Below are 27,608 nucleotides of genomic sequence, written 5' to 3' on the forward strand. Positions count from 1 at the left end.
GCCATGAGAGAGAAAAGTCACTGACTGACAAGAACAGACAACAAAATGAGAGACCTTTGGCATCACCATTGACTTTTGAAAACGTATTGCCAAGATTGATTAACGGCAGGCCTGTATCCACTACCTAGGTCAGCATAGACAAAATACAAAAAGTAGAATATTAATACTTTTTCATTTGGCCCTTCTCAACATTGTCTGAAAATAATTCATTTTTTTACCCAGTTAAATATTTACTATCAAATGCCTGCATTTAACAGTAAGGCTTCAAAGGCTTGCCAGGTATGTATGTCACAATCAATAAAGATCCCATGCTACAGATGGCAAATGTGAAGATTACTTATTTTCAGAAGATTATCTTGTATTGCTCTCCCCTATAGGTTATTTCTTACATTTAGGAACTCCACTTTAGAGTTGTGCAGCATAGCACAGGAGAGAAGAGGGGTTTGTACTGAACATGGGTTTCAGACAGTCATTAATACAGATGGCAACAGCCTTTAAGGCTTTTTCTGTAAGTCCTAGGGCACACTATAAATTCACACTTCACCGTCTCCATTTTACCACTTCTGAAGGAGCAGACTACACCCTGGTCTCTACAATAAGAGATTGTGTCATTAATTCATATACAGCTCTTCACATTAAAATGAGAGAAAACAATGTACAGAGGGAAAAAAACGTTTACAACAGTAACATTATATGAATAAAAAAGAAACAAAAAAGCATACTACATCCTCTGACATATATATATATATATATATATATACACACACACATACAGTGCCAGTCAAAAGTTTGGACACACTTACTCATTCAAGGGTTTTTATTTATTTTTACTTTAAGACTATTTTCTACATTGTACAATAATAGTGAAGACATCAAAACTATGAAATAACACATATGGAATCATGTAGCAACCAAATAAGTGTTTTTTGAGATTCTTCAAAGTAGCCACCCTTGAAAACAGCTTTGCACACTCTTGGCATTCTCTCTACCAGCTTCATGATGTATTCACCTTTTCAATTAACAGGTGTGCATTGTTAAAAGTTAATTTGTGGAATTTCCTTKTTCATGTTTTTGAGCCAATCAGTTGTGTTGTGACAAGGTAGGGGTGGTATACAGAAGATATCCCTATTTGGTAAAAGACCAAGTCCATATTATGGCAAAAACAGCTCAAATAAGCAAAGAGAAAACGACAGTCCATCATTACTTTAAGACATGAAGGTCAGTCAATCCAGAAATTTCAAGAACTTTGAAAGTTTCTTCAAGTGCAGTCGCAAAAACCATCAAGAGCTATGTTGAAACTGGCTCTCATGAGGACCGCCACAGGAAAGGAAGACCCATAGTTACCTCTGCTGCAGAGGATAAGTTCATTAGAGTTACCAGCCTCAGAAATTGCAGCCCAAATAAATGCCTCATCGAGTTCAAGTAACAGACACAACATCAACTGTTCAAAGAACACTGGGTCAAATCAGCCCTTTATGGTCGAATTGCTGGAAAGAAACAACTAAAAGGACACCAATAAGAAGAGACTTGCTTGGGCCAAGAAACATGAGCAATGAACATTAGACCGGTGGAAATCTGTCCTTAGGTCTGATGAGTCCTAATTTGAGATWTTTGGTTCCAACAGCCGTGTCTGTGAGACGCAGAGTAGGTGAACGGATGATCTCCGCATGTGTAGTTCCCACCATAAAGCATGGAGGAGGTGTGATGGTCTGGGGGTGCTTTGCTGGTGACACTGTCAGTGATTTATTTAGAATTCAAGGCACACTTAACCAGCATGGCTACCACAGCGATACGCCATCCCATCTTGTATGCACTTAGTGGGATTGTCATTTGTTTTTCAACAGGACAATGACCCAACACACCTCCAGGCTGTGTAAGGGCAATTTGACCAAGAAGGAGAGTGATTGAGTGCTGCATCAGATGACCTAGCGTCCACAATCCACCGACCTCAACCCAATTGAGATGGTTTGGGATGAGTTGGACCGCTGAGTGAAGGAAAAGCAGCCAACAACTTGCTCAGCATGTGGGAACTCCTTCAAGACTGTTGGAAAAGCATTCCATGTGAAGCTGGTTGAGAGAATGCCAAGTGTGCAAAGCTGTCAAGGCAAAAGGTGGCTACTTTGAAGAATCTCAAATATAAACTATAGTTTGATTTGTTGAACACTTATTTTGTTACTACATGATTCCATGTGTGTTATTTCATAGTTGATGTCTTCACTATTATTCTACAATGTAGAAAATATTAAAAATAAAGAAAAACCCTTGAATGAGTAGGTGTGTCCAAACTTTTGACAGGTACTGCATATAGAGCGCCTTGCAAAAGTATTCATCCCCCTTGGCTTTTTTCCTATTTTGTTGCATAACCTGTAATTTTAATTGATTTTATTTGTATTTCATGTAATGGACATACACAAAATAGTCCAAATTGGTGAAGTGAAAAAAATGACTTAAAAAAATTCAAAAGATTTAAAAACGGGAAAGTGGTGCGTGCATATGTATTCACCCATTTTGCTATGAAGCACCTAAATAAGATCTGGTGCAACCAATTACCTTCAGAAGTCACAAAATTAGTTAAATAAAGTCCACCTGTGTGCAATCTAAGTGTCACATGATCTCAGTATATATATATATACACACACACACCTGTTCTAAAAGGCCCCAGAGTCTGCAACACCACTAAGCTAGTGGCACCATGAAGACCAAGGAGCTCTCCAAACAGGTCAGGGACAATGTTTTGGAGAAGTACAGATCAGGGTTGGGTTATAAAAAAATATCTGAAGCTTTGAACATCCCACAGAGCACCATTAAATGCTATTAAAAAATGGAAAGAATATGGCACCACAACAAACCTGCCAAGAGAGGGCCACCCCCTAAAACTCACAGACCAGGCAAGGAGAGCATTAAATCAGAAATGCAACAAGGAGACCAAAGATGACCCTGCAAAGCGCCACAGCGGAGTATCTGTCCATAGGACCACTTTAAGCCGTACACTCCACCGAGCTGTGCTTTACAGAAGAGTGGCCAGAAAAAAGCCATTGCTTAAAGAAAAAAATAAGCAAACACATTTGGTGTTCGCCAAAAGGCATGTGGGAGACTCCCCAAACATATGGAAGAAGGTACTCTGGTCAAATTAGACTAAAATTGAGCTTTTTGGCCATCKAAGAAAATGCTATTTCTGGCACAAACCCAACATCTCTCATCACACCGAGAACCCTATGCCCACAGTGAAGCATGGTGGTGGCAGCATCATGCTGTGGGGATGTTTGTCCATCGGCAGGGACTGGGGAAACTGGTCAGAATTGAAGGACGGCACTAAATACAGGGAAATTCTTGAGGGAAACCGTTTTCAGTCTTCCAGAGATTTGAGACTGGGAAGGAGGTTCACCTTCCAGCAGGACAATGACCCTAAGCAGATTGCTAAAGCAACACTTGAGTGGTTTAAGAGGAAAACCTGAAATGTCTTGGAATGGCCTAGTCAAAGCCCAGACCTCAATCCATTTGAGAATCTGTGGTATGACTTAAAGATTTCTGTTCACCAGCAGAACCCATCCAACTTGAAGGAGCTGGAGCAGTTTTGCCTTGAAAATGGGCAGAAATCCCAGTGGCTAGATGTGCCAAGCTTATAGAGACATACCAAGAGACTTACAGCTGTAATTGCTGCAAAAGGRGGCTCTACAAAGTATTGTCTTTGGGGGCGTGAATAGTTATGCACGCTCAAGTTCTGTTTGTCTTATTGCTTGTTTCACAATAAAACATATTTAGCATCTTCAAAGTGGTAGGCATGTTATGTAAATCAAATGATACAACCCCCCCCAAAATACATTTTAATTCCAGGTTGTAAGGCAACAAAATAGGAAAAATGCCAAGGGGGTGAATACTTTCACAAGCCACTGTACACAGTACACACAATCAATTGTCTATACAGATTATTTTTTTACAGGTAAAAAATGAGAACCAAACAGGTCAGACCATGGGTTGCTATTGTTTCGAGACAGATGAGACAGTGTAGGCTACATGCAGTCTTTGCCCTCCTGGGTGTGAGTGAGGCAGGATGTGTGAAAAGGAAAGCACGTTGAGGACCTGGGTAAGCGAGGGAGTAAGGGTTAAGACCTGAGGAGATCTAGGGTAGCAGAAAACTGAGGGAGGGATCCAGCAGCCCGCTGCAGCAGGAGATCAAATCTTATCAGCAGTCATTCACTTACACCATTTTCAAATGAACATTTATATTTTTGCTTTTAATGGAAAAACAATCTCAATTGATAATGAAATTACCAAAACCAAATGGAAACTGTGTAGAAAGGATAATGGACCTACATTTATTGTAACCTCTCTGTCCAGCTTTCTAAAAGGCAATCGAAATGAAAGCTAGACAGTCAGGGTGAATCAAAAATTCCAAAAGCGATGGAAAGAGGACATTTTTTTAACACATTCTGACAGAGGAAATATAATCAATTGTACTTGCAGCCCTCCGGACCTCGGCYAAGACCCACGTGGCAAAATGAGTTTGACTCCCCTGGCTTACACACACACTTCTCGACCCTTCATGTCCGTCTCTGAAACACTGAAAATAATGCACAGCGTTGGGACGAACCCTCCATCCTCTCACTCAGTCTTTAGTTGGGTTGCAAAATCCTGGTTGGAGGATTCCAGATTCCCTCTGGATTCCAGGGTTCCTCCAAAATGGATTTTGGGATAACCAGGGAATTTATTGAAAGTTCCCAGAATTTTGCAACCTTAGTCCTTACAGTAAGGTCAGTGGAGTTGCATGGTTTCTCCGCTTCCAAATCAGAGAAGGTTGAGAGATAGCACATCAACATTGATTCCACCACCAACAGGCCAATTATCAGCAGCCAAAAAGTCTATTGGAGGAAGAATGTAGAATTATCCAGAGGTGACATATGGTAAGGCCATCTTTCGCGGAGAGACAGGCCACTGAAATAACTTAACCATTCAACCACGCTCCCTGAGGGGGGCCATGGCACGCACACACGGAAGTAAACCTACAAAAATAAATATCCAAAAAGRTGTCTTGTCACAGAACAGCATGGGGGTGTTAGTTTGTCAATCAAGTTTTCCTCTTCGGTTATTTTTTTGGTATTTTTCCTGGGTGTTTTTTCTAGGAAGGTAATATTCATTGGTTTCCAGCATGCGGTGTTGGGCGGTGAGGGTGAATGTGGAGGGCTAGAGATCTTGGTAAGACAGGTAGGAGCGTATGCGGGGCGGGATGGGCAGCGTCTGCACCTGCTGGGTGGACATGACCCGTCGTAGTGCCATGCGACACAGGTGCTGCAGGCTGGCAATGCTCTTTGGGGACGCCCAGAAATGCACGCTGCCGTCTCGAGACCTGAGCGAGAGAGAGAGTTATTTCCAAGTCGATCTATCCCTCACAACAGCACTGAAAAGGTAGGTACTAGGTAGCTGTAGTCTACCTTACATAACTGGTTGAAGCATTGTTGTAAGAGACCCCGGTGCCTGGGTGTAACCACCAACATATAGGGGCCGCTGCGCTTCGTACAGCATGCAAATAAAAAGCTGGAAGACCAGTTTTGGCAGTACATCAAGTACAAAGTCTTGATTGATCACCTGCCACTTGCCTAAAGACTAGGGTTTGTGCGATTCAAACAGGATTAATCCCTCCAGTATGTAAACAGACTGAGGTATGGGTGTGTGTGGCAGGGAAGTGTGTAGGAGTGTGTGTGTAGGTGTGTGTGCCTCACCCAGCTGCTAGGAAACTCCCGTCAGTAGAGAATGCACAGCAGAGGCCGTTAGTGAGGGGAGCGATGGCCTGGGGAGATGTCTCATCAATTGTCCAGAAACGCACCATTCTGGGGAGAGAGGGAGGACAGACCGACTTAGTGGTTGTGTGGGGGAGGGGAGAGACAGACCGACTTAGTGGGTGTGTGGGGGAGGGGGAGAGACAGACCGACTTAGTGGGTGTGTGGGGAGGGGAGAGACAGACCGACTTAGTGGGGTGTGTGGGGGAGGGGGAGAGACAGACCGACTTAGTGGTGTGTGGGGAGGGGAGAGACAGAACACTTAGTGGGTGTGTGGGGGGAGAGGAGGGAGGGACAGAATGAGTTAGTGGGTGTGTAGGGGGGAGAGAGGGAGGGACAGAATGAGTTAGTGGGTGTGTACGGGAGTGGGGGACAGAATGAGTTAGTGGTGTGTACGGGAGGGGGGAGGGAGGGACAGAATGAGTTAGTGGGTGTGTAGTGGAGGGGGGGAGAGACAGAATGAGTTAGTGGTGTGTAGAGGGAGGGGGAGGAGAGGGGACAGAATGAGTTAGTGGGTGTGTACGGGAGGGGGAGAGGAGGGACAGAATGAGTTAGTGGGTGTGTAGTGGAGGGGGGAGAGACAGAATGGTTAGTGGGTGGTGTAGGGGAGGGGGGAGAGAGAGGGACAGAATGAGTTAGTGGGTGTGTAGGGGAGGGGGAGAGAGAGGGACAGAAATGAGTTAGTGGGTGTGTAGGGGAGGGGGGAGAGAGGGAGGGACAAAATGAGTTAGTGGGTGTGTGTATGGGGGGGTTAGTAGGTGTGTAGGAGAGAGAGGAGAAAATAAAGAGGGGCGCTGGTCAGACAGAACACATGGGAACTGCACTAGGGCCTAAACAAGCTGGCTGAAATAGAGCATAAAAACACACAACCATGTGAACACTGAACTGTAGGATTCATTCATATTGTTCCACTTCAACAGTGGTTTTGTATTTTCAAAGTAAAAAAGTGTGAAGTCAATTCTAAATCAAGGAAGCCATTTATTTTCGCTATTCAATAAAACTTCAAATGTTTTCTCCTCATCCTATCTGAAAATCTCATCATGGGAGAAAAAAAAAAAAATGGTGTCCGCCATTTTGTGAGGCTCGTTCCTCCTCTCCCTCTAGCACTGCCTTCTCAATGGTAAACACTTAGCAGCCTAACCAATGAAGGGAAGGGCGGGGCTAAGGAGAAAAGGCATCAGCGGTTGATTAATGGCTGTCATGTGAGGGTCATGTGACCAATTCGCAAAGGGGGCCCTGCCTGGCTGCAACAGCTATGCTCTCACTCAGACGCCATTAAGACTTCTCTCTCTCTCTCTGCTTCACAGCGCTCTGCTACTGCAGCAAACACTAACAATTTTTCATCAGCAGAGACAGAGAGCACGCAGTTTACCGTGTACACTGAAGTGTGACAGCGTAAACAGGTGTGGTGAAGCAGCTATGGCCAACACAAATATACACCAGCACATGCTCTACACCCGAGGTAGAAGAGAACGCCTTAGAGAGAGGAACAAGTGGACATTAGCTATAAGAATCTCAACCATTTTTAAAGCTGAGCTTTTCTTTATAGGAACCTTCTGATGCGCCAGACACGGATCTCAGGCTTTGTTCTTTACCGGTCGTCAGTGATGCTGGCGATGTGACGCCCGTCGTGACAGAACGCTACAGAGCGTACCCAGCGATCGTTGGCCCCTCCAGCAAAGATGGGCGAGGGGGGGGGGAAGAGGTGCCTGAAGGAGAGAAAAAAACAGACATAAAAAAGGTCTTAACATCGTGTCTTTGCTTTGCCTTAGTTCCTGGTGTGTCTGACTTACGCTAGCTCCAGCAGCACAGTGCCCATGTGGGGGTCCCAGATGATGACGCGGGTGTCGTAGGAGGCGGTGGCGAGCAAGGCTCCGTCGGGAGAGAACTCACAGGACACCACGTCGTTATGGTGACCCTCCAGCTTCCGGATCAGGGAATATTTATCCATATCCCAAAGGAACACCTACAGAAGGAAGAGGTCCATGTTAGAGCCCACGGAATAACGCCATGCAGGGACAAGCATTTAAAAGCTACTAGCATAAAATGTCAAAACAGACAGAATGTATATTACAAGTAATTAAATTAAGCCAAGAAAAATAAAGCAAGAAATAAACAGAAAAATCATTGTATGCTCAGTGTCATTTTATGGCTTATGTGTTGAACTACAGACCAAACAATGCACAAAATAAATCACATGCTACTCAAGCAGCAATTCTATGTTATGTTACAAAATGCATGTCACTGCACATCTGGTTTCTTAACATAGCTGCTAAATTGTGCTCCATATAAATTGTAATTTCTATGACCTAGGCTAGCATTTAAACATATTAATATCTAATTACAATGTTATCTTAATACTAACATTTAGGTCTACAGAAAAARGAAAAAAATAAAACAAGTAGTAACTTAAGGTAACATAATGTTACTCCACTGGTTTCCCCTTTGAGTTTTAGTTCACTGTGATTACAATAGGCTCGCACCTCCGGCGGAAGCCTACGAAGAGACATACTGCAAGAGAAAAAAACATTTGATGGCCAAAAGGTTGACGCCTTTGGACACACATATTTGCAACATCTGCACACAGTTTTCAACAGTCAGCCACATGGGTTTGAACGATCCTTTGCTCCAGCGCAATGTAATGCCTGCTCAAGAGGAATATGCCTTGTCGTTTGTTAAAACTTTAAATTCATCAGAACAGATCTAATTAAACTTAAATTCTATAGGAGGCTTTAACAGTGATGTTGAATTTCTTTGTAACTTTTAGAACCAAAACAAGATTGTATAGGCCTATTGAAAACATAAGGAGTTCTGCAAACATTGCACTTGAGCAAAGGTGCAACATTTCCACTTAAGTAGATGAATGCCATTCCACAATCAAGTCAATGGTTTCTGGGGGCTACTTCAGTTCATATTCTCCTACTCCCTCCTCTAGCGTTAGTGTGAAATGAAAGGAATCCAACTCATGAGGCTACTGCCTGCATTTTAGGCAAGCTGCACCACTCTACGGTTTATAAGACAGCCAGCTGCCAGTGACTGGATGAGGAAAATCTGCTTCAAAACGGCAGACAGTCACAGTTGCCTCTTGTTTTCTGTGATCTTTTTGGTGAGGCTCAGTTCTTTTTAAACATTTCTCTTCAAGCAATTCAGAGTACAATTCGAATGTATTGGCAGTTTTATTAGAATGTTGAGTGAGGATTGGTTTTCAGTGCTAAGACGAGTGTGTGTAAGTTCAGTCACACTGTATGAGAGACTGTTCTTCCTTTCCCACTATGGTTCTCTCCCTCTGTTTTAACAGAAAAACATGTGAATGCTAATCAAAGTGGGATATTTCCGTGGGGGAGCCGAAAGAGGAAAATACAGTCCTTTGGCCAATTATGAGGCAACAGGGAATCCAATAACTTACATCATGTTTTTTTGACTCCAACATTGTCCATGTTAATTTTGGTAGAGTGTTTGGGACAAAGGCGGACATTTATGGGGATGAAGGCAGTCTGCGGAGCCACAAAGAGTCCTTTCAATTCTCATTTACGCCAACAATGACCTGACCCCTGCACACTAACTCCATTACAAAAGGAGCGGTGCGGCCACAACACAGACGGGTGTGCTGACTGGCCCTTAAATGTGGGCCACAGGAGAGAAGTCAGGAGGACGAGGGAGAACTAAGGCTATCAAACTACAATAACTGATGCTAAGAGCCTCATTATGGAGAGACAAATAAACAATGTAATTCATACAAGTTAGAGACTGTGGGCAGGTGGCGAGACTGACAAAACTACAAACCAGACAATGTCAGTTWAGGTGTGCTATAATAGGTAGGGTTTCTAATTAAGTGTGTGTGGGGGGGATAGAGAGGGACAGTAGGAGGTGAAGGAGAGGGGTAAGGGACTGTGTGGGTGGGAAAGGTTTTACTTTACTGCCATTTACAATCAAAGTTTCATAACTGATATAAAAGGAGGAACTGCGACAGCGGAAGTAGACAAACATGGAGACAGCAGCACCTACGTATGGGAGACCTTGCGGTCAGGTAGGTGCAAGACTGCCCCCTGGGCAGGGGCACAGTGCGTCCCAGCCCGGCAGTAGTAGTGGCACTGGTGCCACCAGCCAGCGGTCTGCACCGGCTGCTTTATGTCAGCGCGGCGCTCCCTCCCTTCAAAAACACTCACACACCTGCCACCTGTGACAGGGAAAGCAAGACACTTATGGACACACAGCCTAACAACAATCTAGCTGCACCCTGCACAAGGAGGATGGAGCTGGCTACAGTAACTAACTACTAGCATGTTGATGCGGTTGTTGCAAAGTGTATCTGTGACTGAAGTCATAGSGGTCCGATCCCTCACTGGCTGGGCAGCCATCTTGGGGACTACGCCACTTAACCATCTAATTTTCTCCTTACTAAGGTAGAATGTATCAAAAAGGGAATCCAAAAATCTTTAGAACATTTCTTTGAATGATTTTGGTCTGCATTGAGGTTAAAAGGTCATTAAATAAAGCATAGCAATCTGTATCCCCCACTCTAAAACATTAAGTGAATTGTTTAGATTGTAGATCGAGGACAAATACTGGAACTATTACAAATGTGTGTGATCATTTGTTTAATCTACATGCATATTAGAATATGAAATATGTTTCAACTTCAAACAAAGCCAAACCGAACTCCAGCCAGGGTTGTTGAACTATGACACCAAGCATAACGGTCAAGACTCAGTTGACGGGACGGGGGAAGGTGGGAGTGTTTCATTGGTAGGTCATTGAGCATAACTAGACACAAGCAATAGCACACAGAGTAGCAGTTCTCAAAAAGGAGAGAAAGGGGAGCAGGTGTACGTACCGATTTACCGGCTCCAACAGAGCAGAGGACTGAAGAGTCTGGTGAGAATGCGCTGCAATAGACCCAGTTCTGATGACTCCGCAACACTTTCACCATGTTACCTACAACACAGAATCACAGCTGGTTATGACGTGTACATGATGGAAAACTCCACACAAATGATTTGCTTAAGAAATGATTGTGATGAAGTAACAGTGTAACAAAACTCTGCTGATTATGTTTCAACAGTTTACAGGATTTTCTGCAAAATTTCAATAGGGATAATTTGGCTTTTTTAATTAAATGGGCTTAACTAGGGCTTTGACGGTCATGAAATTCTGTCAGACGAAGATTGTCAAGCAAATAACTGCTGGTCTTGCGGTAATTGACCATGAATTCAAACACACATTTAGAATCTCTGGCTTTCATGCATAGCCTACAAGCAAGCCACTGATGTAGACCTTTGGAACATCTACATTTTTAAAAGTCTAATAAATCCATGTAATATAGCCCACACCATCACAATAAATCCATTATTTTAGACAAGTGTAAAGAAACATGTAGTCTATTTCAGAAGAAAAGAATAGCCTACTCTTGGACCTGGGTCCAATTGTAACACTATTCTCTGTTCATGTGAGCTTAGAATGCATGCAGGGGGTGGGGCCTTTCAAGGTGGAACCGTCAGCAGCAGTAGCAAATCCCACATTCCACAGGAACAAAGGCAACTCATCACATGCTACCTACTTCTTCAGCTTCATGTTTGTGGATGTGTATTAGCTCAACACTCAAAAACGACATCTGCATGTATCAGTGTGGCTTGCTTGCACAGCTGTACAAAGCCATGTAAATAACCTTGAAAAACTGTTTCAGTTCCAAGATAATAAAACGGACTCAAGCTAAATCAAAAGATGTTCCTCAGGACTCAGTGTTCTTACCGTCATCTTTCAGGTCCCAGACCCTCAGGGTTTTGTCTCTGGATGACGATACCAGCATGAGGCTGCCGTCAGGGGCGAAAGTCAGGTCTCGCACTATATCTGTATGGTCCATGAGATTCAGCAACAGCTTTCCTGTAAAGGCAAACAACCCCAGAGTTAATAATAAAACTAAATTAGATAAATGAGTGTGGGTTCTTCACCCATGTGAAAAGTAACGAGAGCGCTGTCAGTTTACATAGAGGCACAGAATTTATATATACATTTTTTTAAGAGTAGAGATTGAGTAGAGAAAAGAAAGAAGAAAATTAAATCTCCATGTAACTACTAGATCCACCGACTGGGCTTTCTTCTCTCAATCTGACGAGGTAAAGCCCTGGAGAGCTCTATTTCAAAGGCTGGGCCTGGTGTTGACAGTCAGAATGGCATGGAATACCCTCTGGGTAGACTGACATCGAATAAGTGCAATCAAAGTAATCCAGACTTAATCCCGGCAATTTGTTGCTTTCTGATACGCAGTCCCAACACTGGTTCCATTGAGGGGAGGATGGGACTCAATTACAGTAGTTATTCTCAAATAGTCTGCCAACAGTCAGCTGACTCCTAATTGGGGTATAATAATAGTTATCACAATAACACCCTAATTGTTTTTGATTAGTTTACTCCAATTGGGGGAGGGGTGGTGGGGTTTGGGGAATATATATATTTTTTTATTACTATTTTTGAAACACAAAAACGAAGAAAAACCTTTGTACGTGTGACATTCTGACATCAATCCAGATCTCCAGTTCACTTTACCCCCTGATTGTCTATGGTCTCTAGGCTTTGTTTCCTGTCCTCCATAGTGGGCCAGAGGGGAAAACACAAACTATTAAATCCTGGGCTACTGTGGTCTGGTGTGAGTTGGGACATTCCAAAAAAAAAAAAAAGATAATCTATCCATCTTTTATTTTTAAAGTCATGACTCACACCAGACCACAGTAGCCCAGATACAGAAGCTCATCAGCACAGCAGAAAATGGCAACATGGCTCTTGGACCAGCCCCTGACAACTATATCTCCACCCACTTGCAACACAGCACAGCTAGCGGTTAACTGTAAATCATTGGCTGTCATGGTGGTATTCCAGTACACAACCTCCCACCAATCAAGTCATACTCTGTGGAGATGACTATTTATCCACACAGATGTTTGACTTTGACTAGGGCATTCTATTTGTCCTTTGTACATACGTAGGCATTAACATACAGTGTTTCTGGTAGCTACATTTTCAAAGGCAGGTTTAAAGGGCCCTGTATGTAGATGTGTGAGAGAGAGAGAACTAATGTGTCTAGGAGAGCAGGGAGCCTGGCAGGGTTGGGACGTCAGCACTGTGTTGGCAGCAGCAAGAGAGGGTCCGTGGGCAAACATCATCAATCGGGTTTGTCAGTAAAAAAAACCTGGGAGCAGGACAGGAGGCGCAAGCAAACAACCAGCAGGGCTAAAACGAACGTCAACACATTATATAACCCACTGACTGTCTCCAACACACAGACCATAAAACAGGATGCCAGCTAGAAGTGGGTGTGTAGATGACGTGATGGGTAGAAGGCAATGGCAACCACGTTTCCCATCTGGAACAGAACAATGAGCATTCTCTRGGCTGTTCTATTAGAACTAATTTTATAGCCCTGTGTGCATCAGGAAGGCTTAGGTAACCCTACTGGGATAGGGTTACATCTACTCTCTTTAATGACAGGCTGCTTAAAAGATTACCAAAAAATCCTGCATCTGTGCAACGGGTTGATGTAACAGCAATCATGCATATGATCCCCAGCGTTTCCCACATATTCATTTAAATCGTTGCCGACCACTTCAAAAAGTATGTAGAAAAGATCATGGATCAAAATAATATCATCTTTGAGAACCTAGAATCACCCAAATAAAAATACATATCATGGCATGGGGGCCTCACTGACTTTGTTATGTTTGAGTCCTTCAGATAGCATAAGAACACAACATAAACCAGAGCAAAACATGAAGAATTGCAGGAAAGTAGCTTTAAAACTGCTATTTTTCCTCAGCGCAATGAGTGTAGAAATTCAGAAAAGTAGCTTTAATTTTCTTTTTCAAAATGTTCTCGCTGTCCATGACAAAATGTGTATAATTGCAGGAAATGGCCTTAAAAACAGAAAAACCATCTATCTGCGTCCAAGAAGGGGGCCTCTAAATAATAAGCCCAATTTGGATAAAGACAAAACCCTAGAGTGACAAGTTAAAGTATATTTGTAGCATTTAATGCATTCAAAGTCTTTTGGGGGTTTTCCAATTAGGTAAATATTTATTTAAAGCCGCTATGCCGCTCACTTGGGTTATAGGTTCTAATGCTTTAGAAGGGGAAATTATATTTCAGATCCTGACAAATTAATTTTCATTCATTTTGGAGTACAATGTAATTTTAAAAAGTCACCAGCAGTGACCTCATTGTCATTCTACAGGAAAAAATATCACAGGAGTACCTGACCCCCCCAACACTGCTGCTGAAAAGAATACTAGGGGAAACACAGCACAGCCAGTGATATTATAAAACCCTTAATTCCATTTAGGACACGACTGGCGAGCTAGCACCAGTTGAGCTCCAGGCAAGAGATATCATGTCCTCTCCCCTTCACATAGGTGTAAACAGCCCCACCAAATTTTGTCCGTGCTGCTTTCAAATATAAGATCTGTGAGAAAGTGAACAAAGGCAGAAGGGCGAGGTGGACTTTCTGGAATGAAAACATAGCCCAGGATTTGTGTGGCGAAAGTTGGTCCGATAAACCCACCTATGAGGCTTCAACTTCCTCTCTACTGGGAACAGGCATGCTGATTCTATAACTTGCATTGGTACATGGCACTAGGAATGATGCACTGTGAAAACAGAAGAGTATAGCTGGTTGTGATGTTTAATCAGGTTCTCACCGGTATAGACGTCCCAGATCTTGATGCGTCCCTTGTTGAGGCCTGTGGCAAGCAGCAGCTGGTCCTGACCGAACTTGAAACGGTGCCACTCGATGTTGACGCAGCGACTCTGCTTCTCTGGCACTGACGAGCCGAAGGCCAGGCCCCACACGATGTCACCGCAGTCGATGGTATGCTCCCTGGGCTCGCCCACTGGCACCACTGTTCCCCCATCGCTGTTCTGCCGCGACAAACGTCGAGGGCCTGCTCTGTTGGAGCCTTCCCCACTGCTGGAGAGTGGGATAGAAAGAGAGGGGTAATGTGGAAAGATGGGGAGCGAGATGGAGAGTTCAGAGAAAGAAAAGGAACAGAAATTGAGGACAGGGAAATGAGGGTAATGGAGGGAAAGGAGAGGGAGAAAGGTGAGTTACAGGTAGGCCTACAGTGCGATGATCACATAACTTTTTAATGTAACAAACCTGAAGTAAATTGATCCAGGTGCCAAACAGCTAAAAAACACAATGCACATTCAGGAGGAGAGTACTGAGTGATACATGCAGTCTAAGTGGTGAGACGGTTGGCTAACATGTTCCATAAGTTTCATCATATTGTTTAGAACGATATTATGATGATTATTCCCAATTGGAATTTGGCCTCCAGGTACCCTCTCAAAGTGCAGAGGTCACCATAAAGCAGGTCTTAGTAACTGATATCTGGGCCCTTGAGCCATAAAAATCAGCCATTGGTGTCAAATGTATAGTCTATTGAACCACGAGGTCTCAGCCTTGATTTAATGTTGTAACCCAGGGCAGGGAAGGATGAGACAATGAACAGATGAGGAGTATTTAGCTCTGCACTCCCCACTGGAGGGAGAGAGATTTGCTGCTGACTTCATAGAACAGCCTTTCTCAAACCCTGGTCCGTGGAGGAATGCTTGCCAGTACGCAGAATATTTGAATTAAATAAATACTTGCCATAGGCCTATTTGCACAATGGGCTGAACTATGCATACGGCAGTCTAGGTTGAAGACAGGATACAGCGAATTCGGAAAGTATTCAGACGCCTTSACTTTTTCCACATTGTTAAGTTACAGGCTTATTCTAAAATAGATTATATAGTTCCCCCCCCTCAATCTACACACAATAACCTATAATGACAAAGCACAAACAGGATATATATATATATTTAATGGAAATATAACATTTGCATAAGTATTCAGACTCTGAGCAGTACTTTGTTGAAGCACCTTTGGCAGCAATTACAGCCTCAAGTCTTCCTGGGTATGATACAAGCTTGGCACACCTGTATTTGGGGAGTTTCTCCCAATCTTCTCTGTAGACCCTCTCAAGCTCTGTCAGGTTGGATGGGGAGCGTCGCTGCACAGCTATTTTCAGGTCTCTCCAGAGATGTTTCATCAAGTTCAAATCCGAGCTCTGGCTGGGCCACTCATGGACATTCAGAGACTTGTCCCAAAGCCACTCCTGCGTTGTCTTGGCTGTGTGCTTAGGGTCGTTGTCCTGTTGGAAGGTGAACAGTCGAAGGTCCCGAGCAGGTTTTCATCACAGATCTCTGTTCCATTCATCTTTCCCTCGATCCTGACTAGTCTCCCAGTCCCTGCCGCTGAAAAACCTCCCCGCAGCATTATGCCATACTGCCACCATGGTGCCAGGTTTCCTCCAGACGTGATGCTTGGTATTCAGGCCAACGAGTTTACTGAGGAGTGGCTTCTGTCTAGCCACTCTACCATAAAGGCCTAATTGGTCGAGTGCTGCAGTGATGGTTGTCCTTCTGGAAGGTTCTCCCATCTCCGTTTAAGAATGATGGAGGCCACTGTGTTCTTGGGGACCTTCAATGCTGCAGAACATTTTTGGTACCCTTCCCCAGATCTGTGCCTCGACACAATCCTGTCTCGGAGCTCTATGGACAATTCCTTCGACCAATCAAGTTATAGAAACARCTAAAGAATGATCAATGGAAACAGGATGCACCTGAGCTCAATTTCYAGTCTCATAGCAAAGGTTCTAAATACCTACGTGAACAAGGTAACTGTTTTTTATTTTTAATAAATTTGCTAAAATTCTAGGAAGCTGTTTTTGCTTTGTCATTACGGGAGATTGTGTGTAGATTGATGAAGGAACATTTTATTTAATTAATTTTAATTCAATTCATCACAATAGTGATGCACCGACATTACATTTTTGGCCAATACCGATATTCAACATTTTTGCGGCCTTTTAAGCATTCTAGTACAGTTAAATAGTTAACACACACATGAACGCAGCGGTCTAAGGCACTGCATCTCAGTGCAAGAGGTGTCACTACAGTCCCTGGTTCGAATCCAGGCTGTATCACAGCCGGCCATGATTGGGAGTCCCATAGGGCAGGGCACAATTGGCACAGCGTCATCCAGGGCGTCACCGTAAATAACAATTTGTTCTTAACTGACTTGGCTAGTTAAATAAAAGGTTACACACACACACACTGACCCAAAAGTTATTTTGTTGGCATTTACGCATGTCCCCATTACCAGTAAAACATCATCAAKACCTATTTCTTTCACTTACTTTCTGTGCTGTTTCGTGGTTAATTTGTTCAGTCGTTTCATTCTGAACCAGGATTTCTATGGAATGCCGTCTGGGTCTTTGCGTGTCCAAAAATATACACGTCAAATAAGCCCATTGACCAATCAGGACCTGAATATGACTGCACGTCACATAATAATTTTACGCGTTCATACATTTTTTAAGTAGTTATTACACATTGATTACACTATCACTCGTATTTCATATGTCACAATGATTCATCGATATGTATGCTATGATGCTGGTAAAGTTGTCTCACGCACCTACAGTGCTGGTCATAAAAAAAAGCAAGCTAGCTCATGGATGCAAACAATGTTCTTCCCCAAAAACATAGCAAAACGACATAACTATAGCTAGCTAACTATTTAGCTAGGTGTCATCATCTAAAATAACCCTAATTTATAAGACAGTTCTTATTTGATTAACGGTGGTCAGACCCATCTATGTGAAGCTATCCACAATAAGGATTAGCCACCATAGTGGAATTTGCGGTTAGCCTTCAAAATAAAAGTATGGCATAATTCTGCTATTTGTATTCATTTGCATCACTGTCAATYACAATTTTATTTTGAAGGCAAACCGCAAATGACACTATTTTGCCTAATCCTTATTGTGGCTAGCTTCACAACACGGTCCGGTCAAGCCTTACTAGCCAGATGAAGCTAGCCAGCTGCTTATAATGTTAGCTTTGTGCTTATGTGCTTAAATTATGCTTTACTACCAACGCGGTATTGTAAACACATCGTTTGTGACCGGTGTTAGCAGACTTTTTTGTACAGCTTTGACGGTGCTACTGTATATTTTTTGACACGCAAAGACCCAAACGGAGTTCCATAGTATGTATGTGGTGAAGCTAATAGCAGTGACGGTATTACTGTGTAACCCTGGAAGGGCAACATCTGAAAAATAGCACACTTGTTAGTGTGTACCGGTGCTCAACCAGTCGGCGAAAGCCAACATCACCCACGAAAGACAACGGTTGATTATCAAGTGCAATGAATTCCATTGTCTTGGCTTTAATGGATTTCGCCTTTGAGTTGTCTCGCTGAAATGTTCTTACTCTTTCAAATGACTTGTTGACTGCTCGATCCCAACAGCAGACATTGTGGGCTAGGTTAGGAATGCTGTGTTGCACGTGTAGCGCAAAATTTTATGTGGCATCATTACGTCGTGTACCAGCGGTATATAGGTATGCACGGTAGCTTTGACATCGCTTTTTAACGTCGCCGTTAAACAAGACATCGGGCCGATACCGATGTTGCCATTTTTAGCTAATATCGTCCGATTCCGATATGTTCACCGATATATCGTGCATCCCTAATTTTAGAATAAGGCTGTAACATAACAAAACATGGAAAATGTCATGGGGCCTGAATACGTTCCAAATGAATTAAGAATTTATTTGTTGCAAAGAGTTGCCTCAGAATACAGCTGCAAGTGAAATATGTAGGCCTATTCGTTCAGAATAACAGGTCATGGATTACGACCAGACCATTATAAATCGAGCTCTGTACAGACCAGACTGCTGTTAAAGTTTGCCGTGGATAAAAAGGAAGCGGGACACTAGCTTCTCCGCTCTTGCTGCAAGAAAATCTAAATATGGCAGTAGACTGACTTTAAAAAACACCTTGATTGTCCCTCTCCTTCTTACATTTTAGTCAATTAGCAGACACTCTTATCCAGAGCGACGTACATTAACAATTAAGGTTAAGTGACCTTTCAGTTACTGGCCCAACGCACTTAACCGCTAGGCTACCTGCAGACCTAAGGTTCTTCCCTCTGAGGTTTGATCTGTTGGGTGTCCAAGAGACAGGCACACCCGTCTCAATGATTGGGTGAGTCAAACATCTTGTGCTATTCTATTTTTTCAATATTATATTGTATGTATGTATATCAATAGAATGAAAGATTCTTATTTGTTTATAAAGATTCAGTTGTTACATTGTTTTTATTGACAGCACAGGTAATGTGATTGTGTAATGCCTAAATTATATTTTTATTGTTTTGTCAATTATAGACAGGCAGCCCCAGAAGAAAGCCCATTACGAAAGCACAGAGAGAGAGAGACACAGACAGAGACAAACCATGAAGAAAGCCCATTACGAAAGCACAGAGAGAGAGGAGAACACAGACAGAGACAAACCATGAAAAAGCCCATTACGAAAGCACAGAGAGAGAGAGACACAGAACAGAGACAAAACCATGAAGAAAAGCCCATTACGAAAGCACAGAGAGAGAGAGACACAGACAGAGAAAACCATGAAGAAAGCCCATTACGAAAGCACAGAGAGAGAGAGGCACAGACAAAACCATGAAGAAAGCCCATTACGAAAGCCACAGAGAGAGAGAGACACAGACAGAGACAAACAATGAAGAAAGCCCATTACAAAGCACAGAGAGAGAGAGACACAGACAGAGACAAACAATGAAGAAAGCCCATTACGAAAGCACAGAGAGAGAGAGACACAGACAGAGACAAACCATGAAGAAAGCCAAGTAAATATGTAATTCATTCAATTTAGTGTAAAGTAAAAAATAAATGAAATACAATGTGTTTTTATAAAGAAAAAGGAACTGTTCATAATTTTTTTACCAAAGCGGTCACCAGAGGAAGAAGGCCATGCCTTGCTGGTCCGAAAGTCTGAGAAAGGCTGTCAGAGGAACGGGTCTGTTTCTCTCATATGCATATCTTTGTCTATTAAAKCTTGAAATATATAAGTTGTTGGTCTTATATTTTGCATCTTGCACACCTTGGCCGGTTTTCAATTTCTAACAATATCTCGCCATTAGACAGGACTTGCCTAAACCATTCTGGCATAGAACTAAACAACAATTTGGACTATCAGAATCTAGAATGAATTTCAAGTTCTGTGGTGTTGTTATAGAATGTTGTGGATATTAGAAATCAGATTGGATGCACCTATGATTTAGTCTGGCTGACACCTAACTCAAAGTCCTCCTTACTTCAGAGTCTGGAAAAGCTATGTTGATGTTGTCAGCACGATGCGTCAATAATGGGGGCTGTGCTTTTTAAATGATTTGTTCTCCTCTGTGTCTTTCTCACTCAAACACCCACATGGAAAGCCACCTACAGTCCCTGAGCGTCCACCCCCTTCTAATACAACTGTTAGATTTTCAAACCCAAACAATGCGAGGTATCAACCCAAACAAACGTCAGAGAACCAATCAAAACTCAGCAAGAATTAAGCACAACTCTGCGCAAATACTGCATTCACAACAGCCTCCTCTCCACACCAGTATGTCAGCGCTACATCTCTGACCATGTGAGCCACGTCAGCCCGGCTACCTAGGCCTATGACTCGACTTAAAAATGAAATAGGCTGTAGCCATGAAATAATGTCAAAGTGCATTTACAACCCTCAACCTTGTTTTAGTATTGATTTGATGTGTCATTGTTTACAGAAGGGTTTACAGGCGGAAATGTAGAAGTTGACTTCATGGCAGTAAACCTTACATTATTTTACAACATAAGGAGATAGTAATAAAACCCTAAGCTGCTATGTTTTGCTTTCTCTTGCCAAAGACAAGACCGCCTTTGTACAAGTTTGACTGCATTCTAAAGCAGCTTTTGTAACGTGCCAAAATAATAACGCAAGGCCCTTGAGTATATTTCCACTCCTGAATAACAAGAAGCAGTGCTCGTTCCTCTAACTTGGTTTACCCAAAAATCCTCATTAATGAAAGTCCACTCTACATTATCAACAATCAGCTGTTGCTTTAAAAAAAAGTCGAATCTAGTACAGAACAAAGTTAAGATATTCAAGCAAAAACAAAAGTACATATTGTAAGAAACACTAGGAGACAGGAAGCAACAATAACTAAAAAGATGTAATTCTGAAGAGAAATATCAATAAAGGATCAGTCTGTTGAGGGGCATGAACACGATTGTTTGGGCTACAATGGGAGTTTTCCAAACCCTGTTTCACCCTGCAGTGGCCTTTGTAAGTGTGCAGTCAGGTGAGATGTATCAGTGGACCTGTGGAGTGGAGGAGCGCTGAAAGGGCCTTAAAAACACCAGATAATGTAACAGGTAGTGCAGCCGCCAAACGAATACCCAGTGGGCACCAGCAACACACCAGCACATGCCACATTCACTGTCTCTCTTGCTCCCCTGCCCTCTACTGCTGTCTCTGCCAAATAGGACTCCACATCAATCAGTGCATTCATTGCACAGACAAATGAGTTAGGATATTCAGAAACTTGAAACATCATTGTTGAATTTCAAAACTCAAAAMMAATTGTTGCCTCTAGAGGCATCCCTCAAAATGTAAACAGACCGTTATAGGGCCTAACCATTTGTTTTCTGTGGTTAGACCTAGTACAGGTACTTACAAATTCTTCAGGCATTTTGACCAGGGAACGAGCCTCACGATGCGATGCCCTTGAGACCAAGCGAAGTAGGAACCATCAGGTGCAAAGGCTACAGTCCAGGTCTCTCGCCCGGACTTCTGGTCAAAGGGAGCAACAGGCACTAAGAGTTCACCGATGAACTTAGCCTTACCTGGAAACAGAAACAAGAGACCAGTCTAGGATTGAAAGCACAAATATCATAATGACATGGTGCTTGTGAGCAACATCTGAATGACAGTGTAGAAAAGATGCTTCAGGCCCAACTGACCATAGCCTGTTGGAACCAGCCTGAACACTGTTTATCATTCTATTACACCAGCCTGGTCACTGCACTCAGTGTCAGAACAGATGCCTAAAATTATTTTTACTGAGAGATTCTGAGAGTCAAGACTGTTTTGTTATTTGACGTCATTAGAAATGTAAACGAATGAGAATGAAGTTGGCTATAATACACAACATATTATTAGCCTAAGTAACGCATTTTAACTGGGTACCATAAACATATGGTTGGCCATATGAGACAACATATATACCATGGGTTTTTACGCAACAGTGTTGCATCAAAACACCCGTTTCATAAAACATCTAGCGTACGTGAGATATCAGTGCGCTCCCCCGACTAGTGAGGAATGAGTCATACTGCAGAAACATAGTTACCACCACCACAGAAGGACATGGAAAACAAAGTGTGCCGACCCTCGCGCTGTGGGTGGGCACAAAGTTTCTACCATACTGTCTTTGGTGTGGGGCCACTGAGTATAATCAATGGAGGCATGGTGAATATGGGACAGGCGGTTAGTGTGCGAGTCTCTAGTTAAAAGGACATAGGTTATGGAAGAAACGACTTGACCTATAAAAATAAATAAAGTAAGACTACTTATGGCGTCATCGACAGATAAAAGGTGTAAAATAGTAGCTAGGTTATACATATTAACTAGCTAGCTGAATATTCAAACGTTGTCAACCCCTCCCCCAAACACAACAGAGCAAGATAGTGAAAAGAATCTCAACTTACCTATTTCATTTTCATTTACAGAATCTGGGAAGCTTGCCATCTAAATAGAAACCGGATCCGTGGAGAAAAGCCTATTGGTTTAATAACAAAGGTTTTTGGGGGAAATAAACAACAAAAGTAGAAAGCTGCTAATTTTAATATCGCGTAAGCCCAAAAAATCTTATTTTTTGTAAATATCTTCTTTACAATCCGTATGCAGACTAGGTTTTGATAAATTCAGCTGGATGGCTAAAATCTGCGTTTATTAAAATCGACGAAATTACTGTGTAACAGCACACCACTGAATACAGACAACGGCGAAATACAATGGCTGAGGCGTAGACTAGATGGCATCTTTTCATTCTATAGGGGAGGTCTCTCTGATTGGGAGCGCTTTCCGTCATACGTCATCACAGTTACCACGGTGATAAAATGGCACCTCCCCTTCATTTGTAAGCGTTTTCAAGTTTTCCCTCTCATTTATCACATTGATATACAGTATTTCGCTCTTATTGTGCACCGTTCTTTTGCAACGGCAAATAGTATATATCACAAATATGTTATATTTCCAACCAGAACTCCTTTTATGTTGAAGCTTAAAGCTGTGGGGAGGGGGTCAACAAAGTCAATGCTGCACAATTTACATTGGGGGATGGGACACATCACGACATGACACACYTTTGTGTCAATGGTCACGTGACCTTTACCATTCATAAACTAGAATGTCACAATACCAAAGATTGTTTATACTGCACCTATATTGCTTTCTGACTGTAACAAGAAAGACGTGTGCAACCGGTGCACTATAGTATCTATTCCCAACATGTTTTGTCTTAGCTAGAAACATTTCATTTCAAATCTAGCTCACAAAAGTCCTAGGTCTTTCTCTTTCTTCAAAAAGATAGGCCTCACCAGGAGCCTGATGTTGAGTGATAACAGTACTTTTCACGAGTCAGTTGTGACAATCTTGTCTAAGGGATTTATAGAAATGCATAGTCACTTTAATAACTCTACCTACATGTACATATTACCTCAATTACCTCGACCTACCGGTGCCCCCGCACATTGACTCTGTACCAGTACCTAGGTATTTTTCTTAAAACTGCATTGTTGGTTAAGTGCTTGTAAGTAAGCATTTCACTGTAAGGTCTATACCTGTTGTATTTGGTGCATGTGACAAATACAATTTGATTTGATTTGAAACAACTTTAATGAAAAGGGATGTTAATAAATATTTACAAATGTAACACAATCACATCAGACAGGGTACAACACAACTTGATTATTTCAATAGCTATAAGAAACTTTCTTAAAGTGTAAGAAAAATCTGATCCGGAAATCAATTTTGAGTAAAACAATCACCTAAAGAACCTTAAACATATTTTGTGGGGAGAAACTGGCTTCTGACCTTGTCCTTCCAAAATATGACAAAAACAAACACATTTTGAATCATACAAATTCTGAAGTTCTTTAAATGTATTTCAGTTTTGATAATGAGCAAAGCTTTTCATGTTTGACCTACATTGACTGGTAGGATTGGCTACAGTCCTGTCCAGAAACAGATCTACAAAAATGGTTTAGGGGCTATAGGGGTTGTTTCTGGACAGACCACACAGATCTCATTAAGTTCAATACAAAAGAGGCTGAAAACCATCAGCTCTGTGGTGGTAGTTATTCAAAGTAACTATAGCATACATTCTTATGATAGGGTTATGAGCCATAGAAGATTGCAGGCTCATGAGTGCATTGTAAACAAGCATGTTGTCTGCTAGTACTGGCCTCATCTCTATTCATGTACATTCATCATGAAGCATATCACTCTGTCTGGCACACATACAGTACAATAAAATAATCTGTACGAAGAAACATCTCAACAACAAAAAATCATTGACCAAGCATTTGTGGTGCTGTATGTCTATTGGTCAGAAAAGGTTAAAACGTTAGAGTGAGAAATTACTTTTGAGTATGCTCTTTTCCGTTCAACAACTCAGCCTATATGCAGGTCCAGCATTTGAAATCATGTCTGGCCACCAAAATCATATTTGAAGCTTCTGATGGAATAAACTACTGGCCTAGATTCTTAATTGTGCTTTTACCAAGTCGGACCAATTGGAAATGGAAGAACAGTAGAAAGAAGATGGAAACTTCCCTGAGACGATAACTATCTACAAGTTTCTATGAGCAGTCATCAAACATCAATCCATTTTGAAATCACATCACAAAACCATGCAGACGAGTGTTGCCCTCAACAGTGCAATAACAAAACTGTACTCATGTACAGATGTCAGTCAAAAGCCTGGAACTGAAGATACAAAACATTTAATTTCTCTTTTCTGAAAATAACAAAACTAAGCAAAAGACCAATGGAGTGCAAGCACTTGGTGACTAACTGATATCATGCAATGTTGGAATAAACAGACATAGTGGGTGAAATGTCACAGGATATTGTAAACAAACCTGCTTCTTGTCACTGATGCTCCCTCAGTTGCTGCAGATATGAGTTAGAATGTCTTCTATGGAAATAAATTAAAGCACTCCACTATCATGGGGTGACATTTGAAACAGTCAGGTACAGTAAGAGCTATATATTTTTTTATAAAAGCCCATTTGAAACACCTATATAGATATGAATGTGTGAATAGCATGACAGTAATAATGAAAGTAAATMMATAGTCTGATGGCAGTTTGAGTAAGCTGGGTGATCTGTTGTTCAATAACAGTACAAATGATTGGGTGACATTATAGCAGTCTGGCAAATCATTTTCATTATGGCAAGAGCAATAAACTCCTTTTATTGGCAACATTTTTTGAGAGTTTATGAAGACCTGTATGAGAAATGCTGAGAGRAAAACTAACAAACAAGAAAATGACAACACACAGAAATTGTCTAAGGGGCAAAATTCCAAACCCAATCCATAACATCAACAGACTTCAAAAGGAACACCAAAAGGGTCAGTTTCAGCCTCCCTTCACACAATCAATACTTGAATTTCCTCCGTATATACAATAAACAGACATTTCTCCTTATGTACAACACATGACCTATCACCAATGAGATCATCTGTCAACATCCCTGACAGGGAAGGGGTTAAAACAGGTCTCGTTCCTGAATCAAGGAAAAACGGTAAATGGGTGATTTGAACAATCTTAAATTTCAAAAGTAAAAATATTAATTTTCAARCGTGGATACGTCATAATTTGAGAGGTAGCAAATCAACCATTTACATGTAAATCCATTTTAGAAGGAAGAGTGGTGTGTTCCAATTCCCCACCCTTCTCCCCAAAGTGCACTTGGCTTGCTCCCTCTTACGGAATACATTTTAAAACATTAAAATATATTTCCTACACCAGTCGGTCCCTTCCTTTTTAATGATTGTGCACAAAGAGCACACTTTGGGGAGAAGGCTTCAGAATAAGATTGAAGCTGGTAATAATTTCCAATAGTTGGGAAATTGACGGATCAATGTGAAGCCTTGCAAATCAGCTAGTTGCTTAAAGGGTTGATTTCAAATCTACCCCGACTGTCTGTTGAAGCTCATATCACAGCACTGGGTCATCATCAGCCTTCTCTTTTCTACTGATACATCCAACAGCATCTTTAATCAAGATCAATGCCAGTCCTCACAGAGGCATCATCCATATCATGTTCTGCTCTCTCCATACCCAACACTTCCCATTACAAGTGGTTCATTTCCCAATACACCACAAAACAAAACACATGTTTATCAACAATATGCACAGATGACTGATATATATGTTTATCAAATGTTTCTACTAGTTATATTGTGTACTCAATAATACTGGAATTCAGCAATATGCACCCCTCCTTCCTCAACAAGATATAAATGCTGTATTGAAAAATACATGAGAATACTGAGATATSGCAGTCAGTGTAGCTTGAGGAATATTTCAGTTCATATGAAAGCTTATGTTTATTGTCAGAATTCCTGAAATTAGATTAAAGGGAACGCTTGGCATTTAGTTACACATTGACATAACAATATGGGATGAAATATGACCCACTAGGGACAAGTTACTATTTTGACAGGTTGGAATGCCTCTTTTATATAGGGCGCAGCAGAAGGGTTTGTTGACATTTGAGCAGGGCAACTTGAATAACAACCCCTTGACTGATGATATCATCTCCTGTCAAAATGCTCAGAGGAAACTCTAGATTTACAGGAGGGGGGGGGGGGGTCGACTATAATGTTGACTGTAATGTTAGGGTCTCTCTTTACAAGTCATTTCTGTTTCCTGAACTTTCAGGAAAAATGGGATTGAACTTGGATTGAGCTGTGATTCTAGTTGAGATGTTTAAAATAGTGCCACGTCATCACTGGTTACTGTCTGTTTAAAACTGTGACCAAATGGGCGTAGCAACACATGGCTACTGGGAGTGAACATGGTTTATTATGGGACATTTCAGAGGTGCACACTTTGGCTCAGGAGTGACCTATCCCAGCCATATAAAATAGATTAGACTGGTAACACTAGATGAGTCCATATGGTAAGATCATCCTCACCAAGGCTGCCATGCCTTCTGCAATGGGGGTTAAAGGGAGCGGATATATAAAAAAAATACAGAACAGTCAAAAGACTAATGCATCTTCCCTTTACATATTAAATCATATATTAACTAAGAGTTATAATACAGAGATTATAATGGTAATCCAATGCGGTTATGAACAGTCAGAGTTAAGGAGAGGTGGTGTGTGGATAGCAGTTTGCTTCTTCTCCTCCTGGGCYAGTGGGTGGTCCCATGTCACTTCTTGGCCTGGGATTAGCTGGTCTGTGTTAGGGGAGGGAGGAGCCGAATTATTGCTTGGCCACCAGCCATCGGTCATTCTGCTGTCACCATGGAAACCCTGATGTGGCGCAGCCTTGGAGAATCTGAAATGGAGGAGGTGACATGTTTGTCAGATTACAGCCAAAAGTCGATCTATAAACAAAGGATTTATTTCAACCAACTTTCAAATGGGAAATTTGCACATTCTGAAATTGCATTTRTGTCCCCCCCAGTTTTATCATTTGGAATGTGATACAAAACAATGCAACGGTGTGCTTTAGGACCATGCGGATGCCTCAGAGCAGTCGGGTAGGCTGTGTGGAACATTTATACGACTGAAAAAAATAAATACAAAAATATGAAAACTTATGTCCCACCCACTTCTAAAACCAAAGTTGTTTGATTAGAGCAGTTATAGTAGTTACACAGAGTAAGCC

At 41.9% G+C, this 27,608-nt stretch overlaps 2 protein-coding genes across 2 annotated transcripts in view; both read right to left on the bottom strand.

Moving 5' to 3' along the window:
* Positions 1-839: 839 nt before the first annotated feature.
* wsb1 (WD repeat and SOCS box containing 1) lies at positions 840-22,732 on the bottom strand. The gene is made up of 9 exons (XM_023966449.2): positions 22,407-22,732; positions 21,374-21,542; positions 14,459-14,727; positions 11,523-11,654; positions 10,609-10,709; positions 7,568-7,740; positions 7,370-7,483; positions 5,718-5,825; positions 840-5,344 (listed from the first exon to the last, which is right to left on the bottom strand). Exons 1-9 carry the CDS (start codon positions 22,444-22,446, stop codon positions 5,182-5,184), a joined length of 1,269 nt encoding a protein of 422 aa, XP_023822217.1. The 5' UTR covers positions 22,447-22,732; the 3' UTR covers positions 840-5,181.
* Positions 22,733-24,688: 1,956 nt separating this feature from the next.
* The window catches only part of LOC111949849 (CUE domain-containing protein 1), a 58,915-nt gene continuing 55,995 nt past the window's right edge, over positions 24,689-27,608 (bottom strand). The window contains 1 exon segment of the mRNA XM_070434209.1: positions 24,689-27,275. Within this exon segment, the coding sequence (XP_070290310.1) occupies position 27,275 (1 nt within the window). The 3' untranslated portion in view covers positions 24,689-27,274.

Source organism: Salvelinus sp. IW2-2015, linkage group LG22 (genome assembly GCF_002910315.2).
Source record: "Salvelinus sp. IW2-2015 linkage group LG22, ASM291031v2, whole genome shotgun sequence".
Taxonomy (NCBI): Eukaryota; Metazoa; Chordata; class Actinopteri; order Salmoniformes; family Salmonidae; genus Salvelinus; species Salvelinus sp. IW2-2015.

Coding starts and splice junctions, on each gene's coding strand:
- wsb1 (XM_023966449.2), bottom strand. CDS start 22,446: ATGGCAAGCTTCCCAGATTCTGTAAATGAAAATGAAATAG. Junction 7,741..10,608: donor CTGTTGGAGCCGGTAAATCG/GTACGTACACCT, acceptor TTCCTTCTGTAG/GTGTTCCTTTGGGATATGGA. Junction 5,345..5,717: donor GGGAGTTTCCTAGCAGCTGG/GTGAGGCACACA, acceptor TCTCTCGCTCAG/GTCTCGAGACGGCAGCGTGC.